The following is a 20764-nucleotide window of genomic DNA, read 5'->3' on the forward strand; positions in this document are numbered from 1 at the left end:
GTTTGTTCTATTATTAGGCACCTGTGGTTGGTTCTATCTCCACGTTGTGTTTTTCATGACTCTCCTCGTTTTTCATTTTTACGTGGTAGAAATTTGAGTGCTATGTTGGTATCTTCGGTATTGAGGATATCAACAATTCCATTCCTACAGACTATGTGGCCATAGTAATGCCTGTTATGACTGGATATGACTATCAGTGATAATTATGGTCTTTGGATAAGACATTTTATATGTGTATTGATAAATTTTAATATTTTGAGGACAGCTTGAGAACAGACTATGGCAATGTTATTGCTTTGCCAATTTTAAATTATCTATCATTTTATGAAACTTGAGTTCAAAAGTTTCCCGATCACTGTTACAAGGAACTCCATATTTCATTTCAGAAACTGTCCTCACTTAGACTTTTTTGACAGTTTGAATTTAAGATAAAAATCCAGGGAACACAATCTAGACATAAATCTTGATATTCTAGGGCACTGGTCCACATACAAACTATGTAAACTAAAATAAGTTATTTGAAGTACTCAGTTCCAGGTCTGTGCAATTTAACCTGCTTATACAGCATGAGATTTCTGTTGACACGGGGCCACCAATGAACAGGTCCAACAGTTTTTATAAATTAGCTTTTTTTGTGTCATATGATCAGATATTAAAACTACATCTAGAAATACAGTTCACTTATTCTTAATTGTGCTTACATTTGACAAGAAAACGTACCTATGTTAACAATAGCTCCCCCTTGATGCTGAATCATACTCTTTATACCAGCTTTACATGTCAACATTGACCCCAAGAGGTTTATATTAAGTTGGGATATCATATCCTCTGTTTTGGTTCGCAATAACAGTCCATCTCTACAAAATAAGCAAAACAACGTATTAAGGCTGTTAGTCTTCATTCCAATCTACAAAATACAGGACAACTTTAAAAGTTTGCATTAATTTAACAAGGAAAAAGATTTTTCAAGTAGTCAATTCAACTATTTTGAAGCCAGAAACAAGACAAAGACAAACCAGGAAAGCAGGCAAATAAAGTTGCTCACCTGTAATGAGAAATTACTACTTACCTGAAAATTACCGTTTATTTAGGATGAATCCAGAATAAGTGGGTTATGCACCTCTACCAGCAGATGGAGACAGAGCAAACTGACATTACAGTATATATATACCCCTGCAGTGACATCTGTCTGCCAGTATTTTCTTCAAAAGCAATTGTGGGCAGAGTAGCAAAAACCTTGATTAAAAACAGATAACCAGAAGCAAGGTGGCTGTGTAACCTGAGATGCTGAAGCTGCTGCCACAACTCTGGTTTCCTCTATTGAATTACCTTTTCAATGATGCCTAAAAGGAAGGGAAAGGTCCAAATTCACCCCCCTGAATCTGTGTAACTGCAATGTCAGCCTTTGATATCTTCCTTTGTGTCTCTTTCCCCTGACATACCAGGTTGCCAGTTCACCATTGAGGGTGCCAGCAGAGGAGGGGTGGCCTCTCCGGGGGGATAGGTTTCTCTCAGCCCCCGAGTTCAGGATTTCCTGTTTTATTCACCATTCACTTTCTAATAATTCCCAACATTCTGTTTGCTTTTTTGACTGCCGCAGCACACTGAACCGACGATTTCAATGTGTTATCCACTATGACGCCTAAATCTCTTTCTTGGGTGGTAGCACCTAATATGGAACCTAACATTGTGTAACTATAGCATGGGTTATTTTTCCCTATACGCATCATCTTGTACTTATCCACATTAAATTTCATCTGCCATTTGGATGCCCAATTTTCCAGTCTCACAAGGTCTTCCTGAAATTTATCACAATCTGCTTGTGATTTAACTACTCTGAACAATTTTGTGTCATCTGCAAATTTGAGTATCTCACTCGTCGTATTTCTTTCCAGATCATTTATAAATATATTGAAAAGTAAGGGTCCCAATACAGATCCCTGAGGCACTCCACTGTCCACTCCCTTCCACTGAGAAAATTGTCCATTTAATCCTACTCTCTGTTTCCTGTCTTTTAGCCAGTTTGCAATCCATGAAAGGACATCGCCACCTATCCCATGACTTTTTACTTTTCCTAGAAGCCTCTCATGAGGCTTCTAGGTGCACTTCTACCTATTCCATAAGTTGATCTATTTCCTGCAACATTTATTGGCTCTTGGTACCTCCCTGCCGATTGATGTAAGCCAGTCATTGCATTGTCCGACATTATTCGGACCGATCGACCCTGCAGCCTGTTGCCGAACTATAAACATGTCAACCAGACCGCCCTGGCTTCCAGTCAATTGAAGTTCCAGAGAGACTCTTTTGCACTTTAGCACCTTTGTGATGTCAGATCCTGACAGTGAGCTCCCCAACCAAGGAGACTCGCATCTGTTGTCAGGGTGGGTTTTGGGGGGGGGGGCGGTGTTACAAGGGTCTACAGACCCTTGTGCCCTAGGCAGACCAACGTAACACCTCCCCCCCCCAAAACCCACCCTGAGTTGAGAGATAGTGTTGAGAGATAGTGTCATATTGTGTCTCTTACAGAGGCTCTCTCTCTCTTGCTTTCTCTCTCAATACCTTCCTCCCCCTCCCCCATGTCTGTAAGCCCCACACTTGAGCTCAAAAACTTAAAACTCAAAATCTCCAGACTTTCTCCTCATCAGGACCAGCAATAAAGTTACACAGGTAATATGCCAACATGTGCCATGATCGGCCTTTTCAAAATTCGGGATTACGCCCCACCCTGAAATGCCCATTCCCTGCCTCTTTCCACCTCCTTATTCTTGACATGCGCACACGTATGTACTCACATACCTCCCAGCTTCTTAAAATTTGCACTGCTCACCCACAGCCCGCATACGCACATATGGGGCCATTTTTGCACAAGTAACACTTTTAAAATCTACCTGTAACTTTAAAACAAGCATGCGGGCACCCATACACACTCATATGGGGGCGAGAACAAATATATGTTGGAATTTTAAATCATGCACATATTTACGCACATATGATTTTAAATACTAATTTAAATTAAGTGTGCACCTAATTTTAAGCGGTTACTCGAGCAAACATAGTTTTCATATCTTCTTTAGGAATTGTTGGCTTTAATCCGTGTAGGGAAGCGGATTTTAAAACACGCTCGAAGGACATTTCTAGTTTTACCCATTGGTCCACTAGTTTGCCCAGTCTGGTTCTTCAGCCTGCATGCCCCCCAGTTGACCCAGACCCTTCACCCAGTCAATTTAGGCCTAAACAGAGGTTTATAAAGACTGGCACCTCAGCAGGAGCAGAGCCTGTTGGCCCCACCTCAGACTGCCCATGATTCAAATGAAAATATGAGACTACCTTGGTCTCAGCAGCTGTAATGCCCCCGGAGTCACCCGAAGGAACGGCTCCCAACAAGACAAGGCCAGAAGCTCAGAAAAGCAACGCACTGAACATATAGCCACCAGAAACACAGTCTTCAAGGTCAACAACCACAAGGAAAGGCTACGCAGCAGTCGGTATGTAGGGCCCGCCAAAAAAATCCAGCACCAAGTTAAGACTCCACAAGGGAAACGGTAACCTCAAAGGAGGCCTTCAAAAAACCGGGCCACATCAGGATGAGGTTTTTTTTTTAAACCTTACCTGAGCTCAGTGCTTACTAGCTAAGTACAGAGACGGTCTCTGGCTGTGGGGGGAGAGGGCATCTGCCTTCACTGCCGTGCTTAACCTCCTGCGCCCATTGCTTTTCAGCTGAACTAGCAGCTAAGTCCATGCTGGGAAACCACTAGACCAAGGCACACCTCTGAGGGACCAAGGAAATCACCTCAGGAATTCTCAACTGGGGGTGGGACCTTTAGGTATCACTGCAGGAGAGTGGGGCTTTGTTTCTTGAAATTCAGAATTTCAAATTTCCCCTTCCAAAAAGCTCGAAGCAATCCCCAAAGGGAGATGCCCTTCCACCATCTGCTGGAGACGGAGAATACTGGCACGCTGGGGTCACTGCAGGGCTTGTGACATCAGCTTGCTCCATCTCCATCTGCTGGCAGAGGAGCATAAGCCCACTGGTCCTGAGTCCATCTGCCTACAAACTAGGAAAGGTACTTTTTTCATGACATGTCAAATAAAACAATCAAAACTAGCTTGGATTCTTCCATTGAATGATGTATACTAGAGGAACCAGATCATAAAAATATGATATGAAAATCAATTAACATTTCTTAAACCACAAAATATGGTATTTCAACATGTTCTTATGTAAACATATAGAAAATCTCAATAAAGCAAGGTCTAGGGACTTAGCAATGTGATTCCCTACCAGACAGTATTCTATGGCTACATTTATTTTATTTTCCACACTTCAGATGTTTCAGAGATAAAGTGGGTATTAAAATCAAGAAATAAACATTATTGAGAACATGTTAAATTATCAGGACAAAGTTAAATAGATCTCTATTGCAAGCTCACTGATATTGAAGTTAATGTTTCTGTCACAGACTCAAAGGAATCTAAAAAGACCTAGGAAAGCAAATTAAATGAAATAAACAAATTCTACTCATGTCCTTTACCCTCTTCAAAGTGAGTACTTCACTTAGCTAGAAAAGTTACATTTGCACAAAAAAGGAATGGATTCAAATAAAATGCATCAGTTCTTCATGGACTGTGAGTGAATTTAGATAAACTATTAACATTGCTATGTCCTATGACCAATAAAATGACTTCTCCGACCTGACTTAATCATGTTTTGGCAAATCTTAGCCCAGGAGATCATCTTTAGTGTGCTTTGCCCATAAAACTTCAGCACAGTGTCTATTTCATGCCTTACTCAGAATGTTTTTCAAACCCTGCTGTAGCCATACTCTCATTCCTTTTTTTAAACTTCAGAAGATAACTAAACAGCTCATAAACATACACAACATATAATGACACACAAACACAATATATAATGACAGAGAACCACAAAATGTGAACATTTATCAAACATTAGCGCTCAAAAGGAAGCCTTAAAACAAAAATTAGAAACAAAGATTATTTGTATCCAAAAATAAGGTTAAAAAAAAAACCCTAAGAATTTTTAAGACAGATCTGTTCAGTTTTCCAAAATAAGGACCTGATTCATTTCGTGTCCAAGTTCCATGTAAGGAGAAGAAGGGTGAAAGGAGAGACTCATTTTTAGTTTCAGGAAAAAATGAAAGTTTGACATGACAGGTTAGTTAAAATTACAAGTTACACACTATATTCACATTCAGATACATTTTCTACACAAACCCACTCTTCTTTTGGACATGTCCACACACACCCAAACACACACCGTATTCATGCATGAAGTCATCTTCATTTCACATTCAGGTTAGTAGAAGGCAAGAGAGGACAGTGTATTAAACCTTTTTTCCTTACTTCTCTTAAGGGGGAACTCTTCCCTCTAATCTGAACAAAAGTTAATTAATTGGCCATGTGTCAGAATAGTGCTCGCAAGAGTGCTCATCAGTTCTTTTGGTTTCTAAACTATGACCTACTAAATAATTCACATATTCCTTTTAAGTTTTGCTGGCTATCTGTAATCTGGGAATTCAGCAGTTAAACCGTGCAACATGCACAAATGTTCTTAGGAGCCAAGAATGAATTATACAAATTCCAACACATGTTCCATTTACACAGGTAACTTAAGAAACAAAACCCAAACCAGCAGTATGCATGTAAAGGTTGTACCCATATTGACTGCAATATTTTTTTTCAATCATACAAGGGAGTTTCTCCTTCAGGCTGGCATTCTGGCCAGTTAAGTGTGAAGCTTAGACAGATAAGGACAGTTTCTTAATAATGGGGTCAATTTACAATCAAGTTAGGCAAATTCCTCACTTAGGGGTACATTTTAAAAGACCGTGCGTGCGTACTTTTGTTCGCGCATCAGGCTCCCCCCACCTTCCCCTCCCTATCTAAACCCCCCCTACCTCTGTTTCACAAGTTATGCCTGCTCGAAGCAGGCGTAACTTTGCGCACGCCGGGCCGGCTGCCGCAGGCCATGTTCCGGTCCGGGGGCTGGTCCGGAGGCTGCGGCCACGCACCCGGGCCGTAACCACGCCCGCGGCACCGCCCCCGGATGACGCGCCGACCGTGCCACACCCGACACGCCCCCGGATGACACGCCGATCGCGTCACGCCCCCCGACACGCCACCCCAAGAAAGCCCCGGGACTTACGCGTGTCCCGGGGCTTTGCGCGCGCCGGAAGCCTATACAATATAGGCTCGGCACGCGCAGGGCCGTTTTAGAAGGGTTACGCGCGTACCTTTTGCGTGTAACCCTTTTAAAATCCAGCCCTTAGTGTTGCAGCAAGATTTTTAACAGCAAGAAACATGATTCTTTCATTTTTTCCCTTTGATTACATCCTCCTTTTAGAATTTGAAGCACCCGCCCTACAATCCAAGCAGGGAGGTTTGTTATTCCAATATGTCAAATCCTCTACAGCATCACACAAAACATGCAAGGAAGCCTTCACAGTCTCGTGCTCTACCCGTTTCTCAGTGGAACCCTGCATGGTACCTCGCTGTCTCTCATTAGGAAGGGTCTATGACAGAGCAAAATCACAGACTTAGGCATAGAATTCACCCTTTTGCACTTTGAGTTTATGTATTTAACATCGTTCACCTGCTCCAATAGTGCAGACTACCTACGAGGAGCTCCTGAAGACCAAGATATAATATAGGACCACTTGCAATCTCTCTCCGTTCATCCACAGTAGATGTCACATCCTGAAATGACTCTGCATACCTCGAGCCATCTGTGCGAATGTCAGCTATCCCAGCCATAACATTCCAGAGCATTGTTGTCCTTAAAACAGTCTCTGGGTCATGATCTCCTTGTTTTGCTAGTGCAGCTTGTGCCCGACACTTACACTTACGAGCACCTAATTAATTCCCTATACATGCTAACACATAAATGTCCATGGGTGCCCTCCCTTAAGTTGTTATTTCAATTGTCAAACTGCACTAAATATCGCATGCGATAGGAAAAGGGGTGTGTTTTATGGTAATAGCTTATTTATCACAAAGTGCACTATCTTAGCGCTTCGAATAGGTATTACTGCAGAGTGCGATAACTTTTTCGCACTTTGCAATAAGTACCACAATTGCAATTCCTACCTACAACCACTGAGAGAGAGAGAGGGGGGGGGGGGGGGAAGAGAGAGAGAGAGAGAGTGCCTAGCTATAAAGCCCTCATAGTAGTTAGGTATTAATACCTCTATATGAGCCCCACCTAGGTACTCGAGGGTGAGGTTTAGGTAGGAGTGTAATGCTTAGGGGCTACTTTGACATTCAGAGTGAGACTACGAACAGAACAGTTCACTCTTGTGAAGATTTTATGTCCTTCGGAGTGAGAAAACACCCAAAGATGAGATTTGTACAATGTTCTCTCAACCTAGCTTGATGTTACCCAGGTAGAGAGTCCATCAAGCTAGGTTGAGAGAACATTGTACAAATCTCATCTTTGGGTGAGTTTCCTCACTCCGAAGGACATCAAATCTTGACAAGCGTGTTCTGTTCTATTCGTACGTCTCACTCTGAATGTCAAAGTGGCCCCTAACCCCTACACTAATACCTAAACCTCACCTCGAGTAACTAGGTGGGCTCATGTAGAGGTATTAATACCTAATTACTATAAGGGCCTTATAGCTAGGCGCGCTCTTTTTTTCTCTCTCTCTCTCTCCTTATAATAGTAAAAATGCTATTTGGGGTAGATTTTAAAAAAAGAGCGCGATCACGTACTTTTGTTCGCGCAGCAGGCGCAAACAAACGTACACTGGATTTTATAAGATACGCGCATAGCCGTGCGTATCTTATAAAATCCTGGATCGGCGCGCGCAAGGCTGTCGATTTTGGGCAGCCTGCGTGCGCCGAGCCGCGCAGCCTGCCTCCGTTCCCTCCGAGGCCGCTCCGAAATCGTAGCGGCCTCGGAGGGAACTTTCTTTCGCCCTCCCCTCACCTTCCACTTTGCGGTAATACCTACATAATTGCATTTGGCTACCTGCAAAGTGCTCATTTCATCACTGTGGGGAGAGAGAGTGAGACCCTAACCCTTACTACTACCTAAACCTCACCTTGAGTTACTGTGGGCCTCCTATAGTAGCATAAATAACTGCTTACTATGGTGCCACCCCCAGAGGCTGTCTCTCTCTCTATCAGTCTCTCTCTCCCTTCCCCTCTCTCAGGCCCTTCCCTAGCCTAAAAATGCCCAAAACGGAATTTGCAAAAAAAAATCGCAAATTGCGATATGGGCATAACGCATGATATTGCACAGCTTAACGCAACTGAAAAAGGTGTAGTTATTTTCGGCATTAAAACTGTGCGATATTGTGTGTTGTGAAGCCAACCCACTGTTATGGAAATCCCGCCCTTGACTCCTCCCCAATCCCTCCCCTTTAAAAAATTTGCAGCCAGATAAAAAGTTAGCTGGCTAAGTAGCAGTCACCGGTCGCAGCAGAATCTTTAGATCCTGCCATTTGGCTAGCGAAGTCTAAACAATACTGGGCCCTCTAAGTTTTGCTTCTAGAGGTATTAAAGGATGCATGTATAGGATTCCCCTTCCCCAAAACACTCAAGGCTGCAGTATAGAATCACTAGAGAATACAGCATGCCCATCACCAGTGCCACACACATTGTTTGAAGGGTCCAATGGGTGCTGCTAGAGTGCGACTGAGTTTTGTCTCTAAACTGTATTTTGCTTTGCATTTGGGTGAACTCCATCCACAAAGGAGAATTTTGGGGCCAAAGTCCAAGGGGGCCACATCACTCAATAAGTCTCCAAAGGAGACATATCCTCCCCTGCCTCTCCACGATTTGGAATGTCCTATGTGGCCCTTCTCTTGAAAAGTTTGGGACCCCTGATTTATAGTTCAGGAATTTTGCAGAACCAGCACCACAATGAACATTGAAACTGGCTAAAAGCTATATGACACATCATCTGTACACAGAATAGAAGGTATATGAATGATACAGTAATTGTTATAGAATTAGTTTAAACTACATTGAAATTTTCTATTGTATGTAACAAATACTTTGAATTCGTTTTAAGCTTATAAAATCTTGATGACTAGTAGTAGTCTGCAATTCTAAGAAGGGTTTATATTCTGCAGTTGGCTACTGCTTCTAGACCAGTGTTTCCCAGCTCTCTCCTGGAGGCCCACCTATCCAGTCGAGTTTTCAAGATTGTCAAATTAAGTATACATTAGATAGATTTACATATTCTGGGCTCCAATGTATGCAAACCTATCTCATGCTTATTCATTGTGGATACACTGAAAACAGGGCCGGTGCCAGCTTTTATGCTGCCCTGTGCGAACAATTACTGTGCTGCCCCCCCCCCCCCCCCCCCCCAAATTCATTCAGTCTCTGCCCTGGCCCATTAAATAAAGCCCAGCTCCCTCCTACAATCTATGGGGTAGATTTTAAGACCTGCACGCACTACCCGGCACGCACACATAGACGTGATCTTATAACATGCGCGATGTTGTAAAATCGGGGGTCAGCACACACAAGGGCGCACACTGAGACCACGCTGCCTTCCCCCGTTCCCTCCCAGGACGCTCTGAAATCGGAACGGCCTCGGATGGAACTTCCCTACCCCCCCCCCCCCCACACCCCACCTTCCCTTCCCCTAACACCCCGCCCCCCACCTTCCCTTCCCCTAACACCCCCGCTCCCCAGCCCTAAGCTAAACCCCCCCAAAAAAATTGTCCTACCCTGTTGCGCCTGCCTCAGGCAGCTGCAAGTTGCACACGCCGGCCAACTGCCAGCGCACGATCCCCCAGCACAGCAGCAAATGGATTTATGCACTGGATTTACGCTTTGAAAATCTGGCCCTATATTTTTTAAAACTGCCCCCCCAACCCCCCCAGAACTCACGGATAGGGAAGGGTATTAGGTACCTTAGGCAAACCTTACAGCCTTGCATACACCCCCCCCCCCACACACACACACACACACACCCTTTACAGACACACACAATTAAATTATCAATTTATAACACATTCCCTGTACGTACCCGGATCAGTCCAGACTCCTGGGTTATGCCCCCCCCTCTAGCAGATGGAGACAGAAGTTTACAAACAAAACTCCGCCTATATCTAGGCTGGTGCCACCTACAGTCTGGCAGTCTTCTTCTGTCTCCTAGCAGGTGGAGAGGGTGCAAAACCTGCAGTCTGAGCTGAGGCCTAGTTTAAAAAAAAAAAAAAAAAAAGAGAAAGGTTTGACTTTAGTTTCTTAAGTTGTTTTGGTTTTTGACTGGTAGAAAATTGTGAGGCTCGGACCGCAGTTGATTGCCTGCAGGTCCGAACTCGTCTCCTCCCGAGGTGGGGTGAGGTCCCGCGGGGGGCCTTCCCTCCTGGGAGTTGAGCTCGCTGAGGGTGGGCTGAGGGCCCTTGCCAGCGTTCCTAGCCTGGGGGTGATACCGGGGAGCTCGGGTCACTCCCCCCAGGTGGTCCCGGAGCCGGTGGCGAACGGTACAAAAAAAAAAAAAAAAAAAAAAAAATTATTTACTTGGTTTGTTTTTTCTGTCTCTCTTGCTTTCTCTTCTCTTTCTCTCCTGCTCGTTGGGTTCGCGAGAGGGAACGGGATCGGCGCCGCGGGTAGCTGCTATTGTCAGTTTTGTTTTTTTTTTCTGCTCTGGTTGGGAGAGCATGCCGCGGCGGCCGGTCTGCAAGGCCTGCGGGGCGGCCCGTCGCCTCTCCCGGGACAGCCTTTGTTCAGGCTGCGTCTCGGGCGGCGAGGGCGGTTCTTCGGGCGCTAGCGCAGAGGGGCAGCGACTGCCGAAGGCTTCGGGACGTAAATCGGGGGCCGTAGGTCCGTTCCCGCGAAGCGCGGGAACAGACGCCATTTTGGCAGCGGCAATTTCAGCGGCGGGAAAACCCGCCATTTTGGGCTCAGCAGAGCCAGTTTGCGAGGCGCCCCCGTCGCAGGGGAGACCGGAGGACGTTCCTCCCGCTCTGTCCCCACAGAGGCGGGTCCCCGAGGGTGACCAGACTCCTGCTCTTAGCGATCCGGAGGAGGATCCGGATCGCAGCTCCTCTGACTCTTTTTCGTCGGATTTTGTGCTGGTAATGCATAAGGCCTTTAAGGCTAGCAGGCAGGCCAGGAAGAGATCGCGGGGAGCGCCGGATTTGGTTCGGGGACCGGACCCTAAGAGACGCGCCCGGTCCCTCTCGGTCTCGGATCCCCCGGGGGGAGCACGCCCGCTCCGTTTGGGGGCTCCGCGGGGGGATGCCGAGACGGAGTCCGAATCCGGGGATCCGGAGGAACTGGATCCGGATCCGCAGTCACAGCCGCGAGGCATTGACGGAGAAGGGGATCAGGGAGCCAGTGGGGCGACTGGACTCCACGCCACCGAGGGGGATGACCCCAAGGTGGTGCGTCTATTTCGGCGCGATGAGTTGGCGCCATTGATTCCGGCGATCCTCGAGGAATTGGCGATAGATTTGCCGCGACCGGAATCTCGCTTAGGGCGTACAGACCCCGTGGTGTTGGGGCTGAGGGGACCTCCGACGGCGTTTCCGTTGCATTTTTCGGTGTCCGACTTACTTTTTAAGGAGTGGGACACTCCTGATCTGGGGTTGAAGGTTTCCAAGGCCATGGATAAGCTTTATCCCCTGACAGAGGACGCGCTTGAGCTGTTTAAGATTCCAAAACTAGATTCGGCGGTGGCGGCGGTCACCAAAAGGACCACCATCCCGGTAACAGGGGGGACAGCTCTTAAGGATTTGCAGGATCGTAAGCTGGAGGTGCAGCTTAAGAAAATTTTTGAAGTCTCCGCGCTCAGTGTAAGGGCGGCGATCTGTAGCGGTTTCTCTCTTCGGGCAGGGCTCAGGTGGGCCCAGCAGCTTTCGGCTAACGAAGGTCTGTCACAGGAGGAAGCGCTGCAGGCGACTCGTCTGGAGGCGGTGATTGCCTATAGCGCGGATGCCTTTCATGACTTGCTCCGTTCGTCGGCACGGGCAATGGTCTCCGCGGTGTCGGCTCGTCGTTTGTTGTGGCTCCGCCATTGGGCGGCGGACGTCTCGTCGAAGGCTCGGTTAGGTTCATTGCCGTTTAAGGGGAAGTTACTTTTTGGTAAGGAACTGGAGGATTTGATTGAGTCCTTGGGCGAGAACAAAATACATCGGCTGCCGGAGGACAGGCCTCGATCAAGGGGGGCGCCGTCCACGCGAGGTAGGTTCCGTGGGGGTCGTCGGCCCCGTAATGCGCGAGGGGCGGTCTCCTCTTTTCGCCACAATGCGGCTAGGCAGCAGTCGTACTCGCAGTCCTTTCGTGGCCGCCGGTTTGGCAGACCCGGGACCGGGTCCGGAACCCCGGGCGGAAAGCTGCCACAATGATGGGCGGCCGGCCCACTCTCCGGTACCGGTGATCGGCGGCAGGTTAATGCAGTTTGCCAGGGAGTGGGCCAAGATCACGTCGGATCAGTGGGTGCTGGATGTGATAAGTCGCGGCTACGCGTTAGATTTTGCACAGCGGCCCCGTCCCGGTTTCATGGTGTCGCCATGCGGGTTTTCAGAGAAGCGTCAGGCGTTCCGGGACACAATCCGGCATCTGTTAGCCCTAGGCGCGATCGTGCCGGTGCCGTTCCGCGAGCTGCGCGGCGGCAGGTATTCCATTTACTTCCTGGTGCCAAAGAAAGAGGGCACGTTTCGTCCGATCCTCGACCTCAAGGGTGTCAACAGGTGCTTGCGGGTCCCAAGGTTTCGCATGGAGACGCTAAGATCGGTCATCGCGTCCGTGAGACAAGGAGAGTTTCTCGCGACTCTGGATCTCACGGAGGCGTATCTGCACGTCGGAATCCGCGCGGACCACCAACGCTACCTTCGGTTCGCAGTGTTGGGGCAGCATTTTCAATTCCAAGCGCTGCCATTTGGTCTGGCGACAGCCCCGCGAACCTTTACAAAGATCATGGTGGTGGTAGCGGCTCATCTTCGCAAGGAAGGGTGTCTGGTGCATCCGTATCTGGACGATTGGCTGATTCGAGCGAAGTCCGAGCGTCTCTGTCGGTTGGCGGTACAGCGAGTGGTCGATTTGTTGCAGAACCTTGGCTGGGTAATCAATCGGGCCAAGAGTCGGCTGGAACCGTCGCAATCCCTGGAGTTTTTGGGAGCGTTGTTCGACACCCGGCGGGGCATGGTATATCTGACGCAGGAGCGCAGAGTCAAATTGCAGTGCCAAGCCAGGCAGTTGTTGGCCAAGCCCATGCCGGTCGTCTGGGACTACCTACAAATGGTAGGGTCCATGACGTCCACGCGGGAATTGGTTCCTTGGGCGTTCGCGCATATGCGGCCTTTGCATTTGGCCTTACTCTCCCGCTGGAATCCGGTGTCGGAGCAGTTCCGTCTTCCGTTGCCGCTGCTGCATTCGGCTCGTTCCAGCATGGCCTGGTGGCTCTGTACCGGAAACTTGACCAAGGGCATATCGCTGAATGTGCCCTCGTGGACGGTGGTCACCACGGATGCCAGTCTGTACGGCTGGGGAGCGGTGTGTCTCCGGAGTTCGGTGCAGGGCACCTGGTCCCCGACGGAGGCGACGTGGTCCATCAATCGGTTGGAGACCAGGGCAGTGAGGTTAGCCCTGCGGGAGTTCTTGTCGTTGGTTCGAGGCCGGGCGGTCAGGATTCTATCGGACAATGCGACCACGGTGGCGTACATCAACCGGCAAGGCGGCACCAGAAGTCTACCAGTGGCCGCCGAGGCACGACAGTTGATGGCATGGGCCGAACGACACCTGCAATGCATAGCGGCGTCGCACATTGCGGGCGTGGAAAACGTTCAGGCGGATTTCCTGAGTCGCAATCGGCTAGATCCCGGCGAATGGGAACTTGCGGACGTAGCGTTTCGGAAAATTTGCGCCAGGTGGGGAACACCTGTTCTGGATCTGATGGCGACGTACAAAAATGCCAAAGCTCCGCGGTTTTTTGCTCGCCGCCGGGAAACGGGGGCGGAAGGGGTCGATGCCCTCGCGTTGCCTTGGCCGACAGGGGTGCTTCTCTATGTTTTCCCTCCGTGGCCCCTCATCGGTCGGACGCTGAGGCGCATAGAACTTCATCCGTCGCCCGTGATTCTGGTCGCTCCCGAATGGCCGCGGCGACCCTGGTTCGCGGATCTTCAGAACTTGGCGCTGGAGCCTCCCCTTCGGTTTCCTTATGTGCCGGACCTGCTACATCAGGGTCCCGTTTGTTTCGACCAGGTCGAATGCTTTTGTCTAGCGGCATGGCTTTTGAGAGGCGTAGGTTGAAAAAGCGGGGTTACACTGATGCGGTGGTTACGACTTTGCTAAGGTCACGCAAGCCTTCCACTTCCCTGGCGTACGTGCGGGTGTGGACGGTCTTTGAGACTTGGTGCCTGGCACAGGATATTCGGCCCACGCAGGCTTCTGTGCCGGAGGTGTTGCATTTCCTCCAAGATGGCTTGGCGAAGGGCTTGTCTGCCAGTTCGCTTATGCTCCGTTCCCTTCGAGCCCATCCGCAGAGCTACGGTGAAGGACTTGACGCTCAAGGTAGTTTTCCTGGTGGCAGTCGCGTCAGCGAGGAGGGTGTCGGAGCTCCAAGCCTTGTCTTGTCGGGAGCCTTTTTTGAGAATTACGGATTCGGGAGTGTCGCTTCGTACAGTGCCTTCCTTCTTGTCTAAGGTGGTTTCTGCGTTTCATCTCAACCAGACGGTAGATTTGCCTTCGTTTTCTGAGGCTGATAGGTCGCTTCCGAATTATCGAGACTTGCGGCGCCTGGACGTAAGGAGAGCCCTTTTAGGTTATCTGGAGGTGACGAACCCTTTTCGGAAGTCGGATCATCTCTTTGTCTTGTGGGGCGGTCCTCGGCGCGGGCAGGCGGCTTCCAAGACTACTATTGCCCGTTGGTTGAAGGAAGCCATTGGTTCCGCATATTTGTTGCACGGCAAATCGGTCCCGGTGGGGCTCAAAGCCCATTCTACGCGTTCTCAAGCGGCTTCCTGGGCGGAGTGCAGTCAGGTTTCTGCGGAGGATATTTGTAAGGCAGCGACCTGGAAGTCGTTGCATACCTTTGCGCGTCATTATCGCCTGGATGTTCATGCACCAGGTAGTGGCGGTTTCGGGGCAGGGGTGCTCAGAGCGGGACTCTCCGGATCCCACCCTAGTTAAGGTAGCTCTGGTACATCCCAGGAGTCTGGACTGATCCGGGTACGTACAGGGAAAAGAAAATTAGGTCTTACCTTAGTTAATTTTCGTTCCTGTAGTACCACGGATCAGTCCAGAGTCCCGCCCGTCGAGTCTGCTGTTCTGACGGAGAGTCTGGGGGAGACGATGCTTTCTTTCTGTCCTTTCTATCTCTGTTTTCTTTTTCTCCGTTATCGATGGCTCTGGTTCTGGTCCCATTTGGGGGATAGTGGAGCCGTTAGTTTGGTTGGTAGGTTCCTGTATATAGTTCGTTTGTAGTGATTTTGGGGGCTTTATCTGCTTTGACATTAAGTAAGACTGCCAGACTGTAGGTGGCACCAGCCTAGATATAGGCGGAGTTTTGTTTGTAAACTTCTGTCTCCATCTGCTAGAGGGGGGGCATAACCCAGGAGTCTGGACTGATCCGTGGTACTACAGGAACGAAAATTAACTAAGGTAAGACCTAATTTTCTTTTTTGCATAAAAAAGAACATTAAAAAGTAGACTTCTGAGGCAAAATATCACTTACAACACGCATATTATATTTATATGCACTGATGTGGTGCCAAGCAGAAAACTCTGCAAAAAAGACACTTGGAACTCCTATGGAATTAGAATTTTTGTAATTATGTTGGGTGTGGGCTTGGCCCTCAGAAAGAGATGAATAAACAGAATTACATTACAATATAGTAACCCTCCCATACCAAAACAGCCCTAAGAACCTTATCTATGAAAAGGCAACACTGCACATATTACACCAGGCCCTAGAACACCAATAAAAGCTCTTATTAGGAAACCAGGCTGCTATAGATCCCTACACAGAAATTACATTCCAGCAAAATACCTCACCTCGGTCACATATGCAGAACACAGAGAAACCTTGACCAAGTACAGAATAAAGAGATCAGAAAGTATCAACAGAAACATGCTTGAACTGGAACCCACAACTAGCCAGCCTCTATATGTTGTGAATGGGGCACTTCGGCGAGCCGCGCTCGGGGTGTTTTAGTGTGCCCTTGGGCCTCAGCCCGGCCCCAGACGCGTCCAGGACCGACCCGAGGGTTGACGGCGTGTTCCAGTATGGCTGACATTCTGACCCTCCATCAGGCCTGCAAGCTCCCATGGCCAACAACCGAGGATGTTGGAAGTTGAATAGTCCTCCGACCATTCCGAGCCCTTTCGGACCTGCTGCTTGGAACAGCATGGAGCAGCAGGCCTGGCCTGAGGTTGAGGGCAGACGGAGGCCTTGACACGTAGACAGGACTATGATTGATGCGACGGCATCACGGACGAGACTGGGTTGATGCACAGACGACACTTAGTTTGATGCAACAGCATCACAGACGAGACTTGGAACTTGATAACAGCTGGGAGGAAGGACACTGGCACTGTCTCTCAGGGCACCCTACTCAGTCCACCCGCAGGACTGAGTCGCGGACCACCCTGTCCCACTATACGCCCTACACAGCCCTAAGAGGCTGGTCATGGACCACGAGGATAGCGGGACAAGAGCAGGGAAGACCCAGGCGAGGAGGAACTCCAATGACGGAGCCGATGTCATCTGAAGCTCCACCTATGGCTGGCAGGAACAGAAGCTCAGGAGCACAGGGACAAATCCCTCCTGCAGGCCACTCCATTCTCGGGCACAACATCATCCGAGAACCACAGCTCTACAGGAACAGAAGGCTCAGGAGCACCAGACGAAGACGCAGGGAAGAACATCCAGACAGGCAGGCACATCAGGACGTGAAAGATCATGACGGGACATCAGGACATGGAAGATCATGATGGAACATCAGGACATGGACAGGGACCTCAGGCAAGACATCAAGACATGAAGATGTGGTACGAAGGCAAACGAGACGAGGAGCTCCACGAAGAACAGGAGACCTTACAAGGCTCTGGCAGGCAGGAGCCTCCAGAGAGAAGTCACTCCGATGCAAGGCAAAGATGTACTGTGAAGACAGCCCTTAAATAGGGCTAGGCAGGAAATCAGTCCATAGGTGGGGTCAGCCACACTTCCTGTGACTGGCCCTTTAAATCCAGCAGAGAGACGCGCGCCGGCGCCTAAGAAGCAAGCAGGAAGTTGTGCAGGACCGCGGACAGCGGTCCTGCACAACTTCCTGGCCACTGCAGGGCGCCCCGAGGGCGGCTCCAGCCACCAGAAGAGTCCCGGGGCTTGCGGCCTACGCCACGGGGAAGGTGGAAGTCTGCGGCGGCTTTCAGCCGCGAAGATGGTGAAGCGAAGTCCGCGGCTCCTGACGTGGCGAAGAAGGACATCTGGGGCGACATCCGGGCCGCGTGGGCGATCACAGTCCGCGGCTCTGGCTGCGTAGGCAGGCCGCCGGCGGCGTCCTGCCGCGTCAGCTGGAGAAAACAGCAAGGGTGAGTGAGCCTGCTTGCGGGGGGACCCGCGGGCAGTGCGTTCATAACACTATATGCAGAGCAACAATGGAAAAACAGAATCACCATCATTCACCATGAAATTAAAAAAAAAAAATAACTTCAATCATAACATAACATAAAATGTGTTATTTCAGAACAGCTGATAAATGAAACATCCAATAATTAAAAACAATTTGTAAAAATTTCCCATGTACCAAGAAAATATTTTAAAACAGCAGACATCTAATAACACCTAATAATTTAAACTAATAAGGATAAAAAATCACACGCTCTTTATACCTGGGAACTTTTGATTCCTATCACCCTGAGATTGTCATGGATCAGTCAGGCGTAGAGATGCACTCAAACTCTATCTCTCTCCTATACACATGTTTATTCATATATGCGCCCTCACAAACATGCTCTGACATACATGGTCACTGACACACACATGCTAACATGCACTCTCACACATGCTCACTGACACAATCATACTAACATGCACTCACACATGCTGACTCACGCATACTAACATGCACTCTCACACATGCTCACTCACATGCATTTACACATGCTCTGACATACATGGTCACTGACACACACTAACATGCACTCTCACACATGCTCACTGACTCACACGCATACTAACATGCACTCACACACATGCTCACTGACACACGCATACTAGCATGCACTTTCATACATGCTCATTGACTCACATGCGCACTAACATGCACTCTCACATATACATACCTGCTCTCACATAGATTCACAAGGGCTCATGCTCATGCTCTCATACATACTCAGTGGCTCACTCCCATGCTTCTCCCCTCTCTGTCTCAGAGAAGAAAACAAAATATACTCACATTGGTGGCCAGGAGTATTCAGGAATGGCTCCAAAATAATAGGGTTTTAATAGGCTTCCTGTTGCTGTTCTACCATGTAATGATCCTCATGAGTAGAGACAGGCTAGAAGGCCCGGGTGCTGGGGGGGAGGTGATAATTTTTTTTTTTCCTGTAGCGGGCCAACATGAGGGCAGTCGTGCCTGAGAGCAGCGGGAAGTGCTCGGACCTTGTTCTTGAAGCCGGCAGAAGACCAGGCGAAGCAGGGCAGGGCACGTGTGAGGGAAGCAGTGGGAATATTTTCCGTCACTACGGTGGTGGTGAGGGAAGGAAGGAGGAGCAATGGCAGAGCCAAGGAGCCACATTACCTCTCCTGTTGCCGCGTGATGCCTAGAAAGTAGGGAGAGGCTCCCGCTGAGATGGTGGTGGGGGAAGAGAAGGAGAGTAGGTCTGTGGAGTCTCCTTACTGCTAATGTGTGCAATCAAAACATAAGGAGAGCCTTGGGGAAATGAAAAAAATGTTCCTGTGGTCTGCCATTGATTGCAGGCATGGGGCTGCTGCAACCAATACCAACCACATGATTGGTCAGATTGGCCCACTGGGGCAATCCCAAAGCCCTGATAGGCCAATCCAGCCCCCACGAGCCTCCTGTTGTCTTCGGGCTGTGGTGGGAGGAACTCCACCACAGTCCACTGCTCTTCCTGCTTGGGGGGGGGGAAGGAGTATTGGAAACTGTACTGGCTGGAAAAGTTGTGCATGGGCGTGTGCACAAATAAAAGGGGGCACCGCCAGCGTTACAGCAGGCCTCTCATTTTCAGCCGGTGACCTCTCTCCTTCGGCTGCAAGCCGTTCAGGCTCCACTGGTGGCTTCTCCTATTGCTGCCCTCCCCAGGTGTGCCACCACGTGTAAATGCATGGTATGCACAACCTGTCACGCTGGGCCTGACCGAAAACCTGACTGGTTAGCTATGCCTCCAGGAAAGGTTGTGAACACTCATCTAGACTTAAAACTAAATCAACAGAGCCATCCTGTGGATATTCAGAGAACCACTAAGTCAGCAATATCACTATAATCAAGGAAATTAGTTCCATATTTCAACAAAAGGCTAGCTCATACTAAGCAACTCAGCTGAAAGTTAATCTTATCTTACTGTATTCAATATTTTAAAATGGATTTTATTAACTATTTTCCTAGACGGAAATTGACCTTATAAACTCTTCAGTGGTGGCTAATGGGTCAAAAAGCAAATTGTGCAACTGGCAGTACTGTCATTAAATCTCTCCACCTCCATCCCCCTTCTAATCCTCCTTGCTCATTAACGTTTTTCCTCTCCAAATTGATTTATCCTCTTTGCTTATTCCTTCTTTTCTTGGTCTTCATCATCCCTCTACTCATTCAATCTTCTCTTTGACATCTCTTTCATTTTCCCTCCCTCTCACTGCCCGGCCTGCTTCCTTCTTGTCACCTGCTTCTCTCCTTCTTCAGCTTGTCTTCTCCTTTCCCTCCCACTCTCCAGCTTTTTGCTTCCAATCTATCCCCTCCTCTCCCCTCTCTTTGCTCCAGTTCCTATTCTCTTTCCTTGTTTATTCCCACCCCTCTCCAGCAGTCTGTGCTGTTCCCTTGGGGCCAGCTAAGCTCCCCCAGCACTATGTGACTCCAGGAGCCATTCAGAGCAGTGGTGGCTGTTAGGACACAGCACAAGGGGCACCTGGAAGCTGGGGGAGAGGTGCTATTGGGCAGAAAAGAGAGAATGAGAGAGACCAATGGGAAGATATGAAAGACAGAGCACCAAGAAGTAGGTGTTTCTTGAGGGAGTTGAGAGAACTGGGATGGGAAGAGGATTGCCAGGGGAGGCAAGAGAACCAGGAAGGAAAAGGGGATGGGGCATAGGAGAAGAGAGTTCAGGAACCAAGGAAAAAGATGATAGCTTAGAGGAACCCATCCTGTACTGGCATTTGGCAGGAATGCCTCTGAGTCTTTTACCTTTTCTCCCACAGGTTTGCTCTGCTCAGATCTAGCTTACATGTTGGAACAAACGAAAAGGTAGCACCTAGGGCTCCCTTTTTAAGGCTAACCCTATTGCCATGGTCCACTTACTATACCCTCTTCCATTTCCTTTCTATTTAAAAGCTAAAATCTAAGTTTGAAGCTGCTGAACTATCATCCAGCTGCCAATACATTGAAAAACTGGTGACAGTTCAATTATAACCTTCTTAGAGGCGAGTGAAGCTTTATCTTAATTGCAAGCTGGTATTCATAAGGGTCACAACATTGAAAGCATTTTGGTTTCATGCAAGATGATGCCTTGCATGCTGGTAAATAAAGGTCAGCAAATGCTTGGGATACTATCAAAGCTCTCATCTACTTTTGACTTGGTGGACCAAGCAATCTTGGTGAAGAGATTTAAGCTC

General features: G+C 48.6%; 1 protein-coding gene across 5 annotated transcripts in view; it reads right to left on the reverse strand.

The window, feature by feature from the left end:
- The window catches only part of CBR4 (carbonyl reductase 4), an 87646-nt gene that overhangs the window by 34716 nt on the left and 32166 nt on the right, over positions 1-20764 (reverse strand). For all 5 annotated transcript variants that reach the window (XM_029573474.1, XM_029573557.1, XM_029573226.1 and 2 more), the window contains exon 5: positions 721-857. In XM_029573474.1, the coding sequence (XP_029429334.1) occupies positions 721-857 (137 nt within the window). The remainder of the gene's footprint in view (positions 1-720; positions 858-20764) is intronic.

The sequence above is a fragment of the Rhinatrema bivittatum genome, chromosome 1 (genome assembly GCF_901001135.1).
Source record: "Rhinatrema bivittatum chromosome 1, aRhiBiv1.1, whole genome shotgun sequence".
NCBI classification, from domain to species: Eukaryota; Metazoa; Chordata; class Amphibia; order Gymnophiona; family Rhinatrematidae; genus Rhinatrema; species Rhinatrema bivittatum.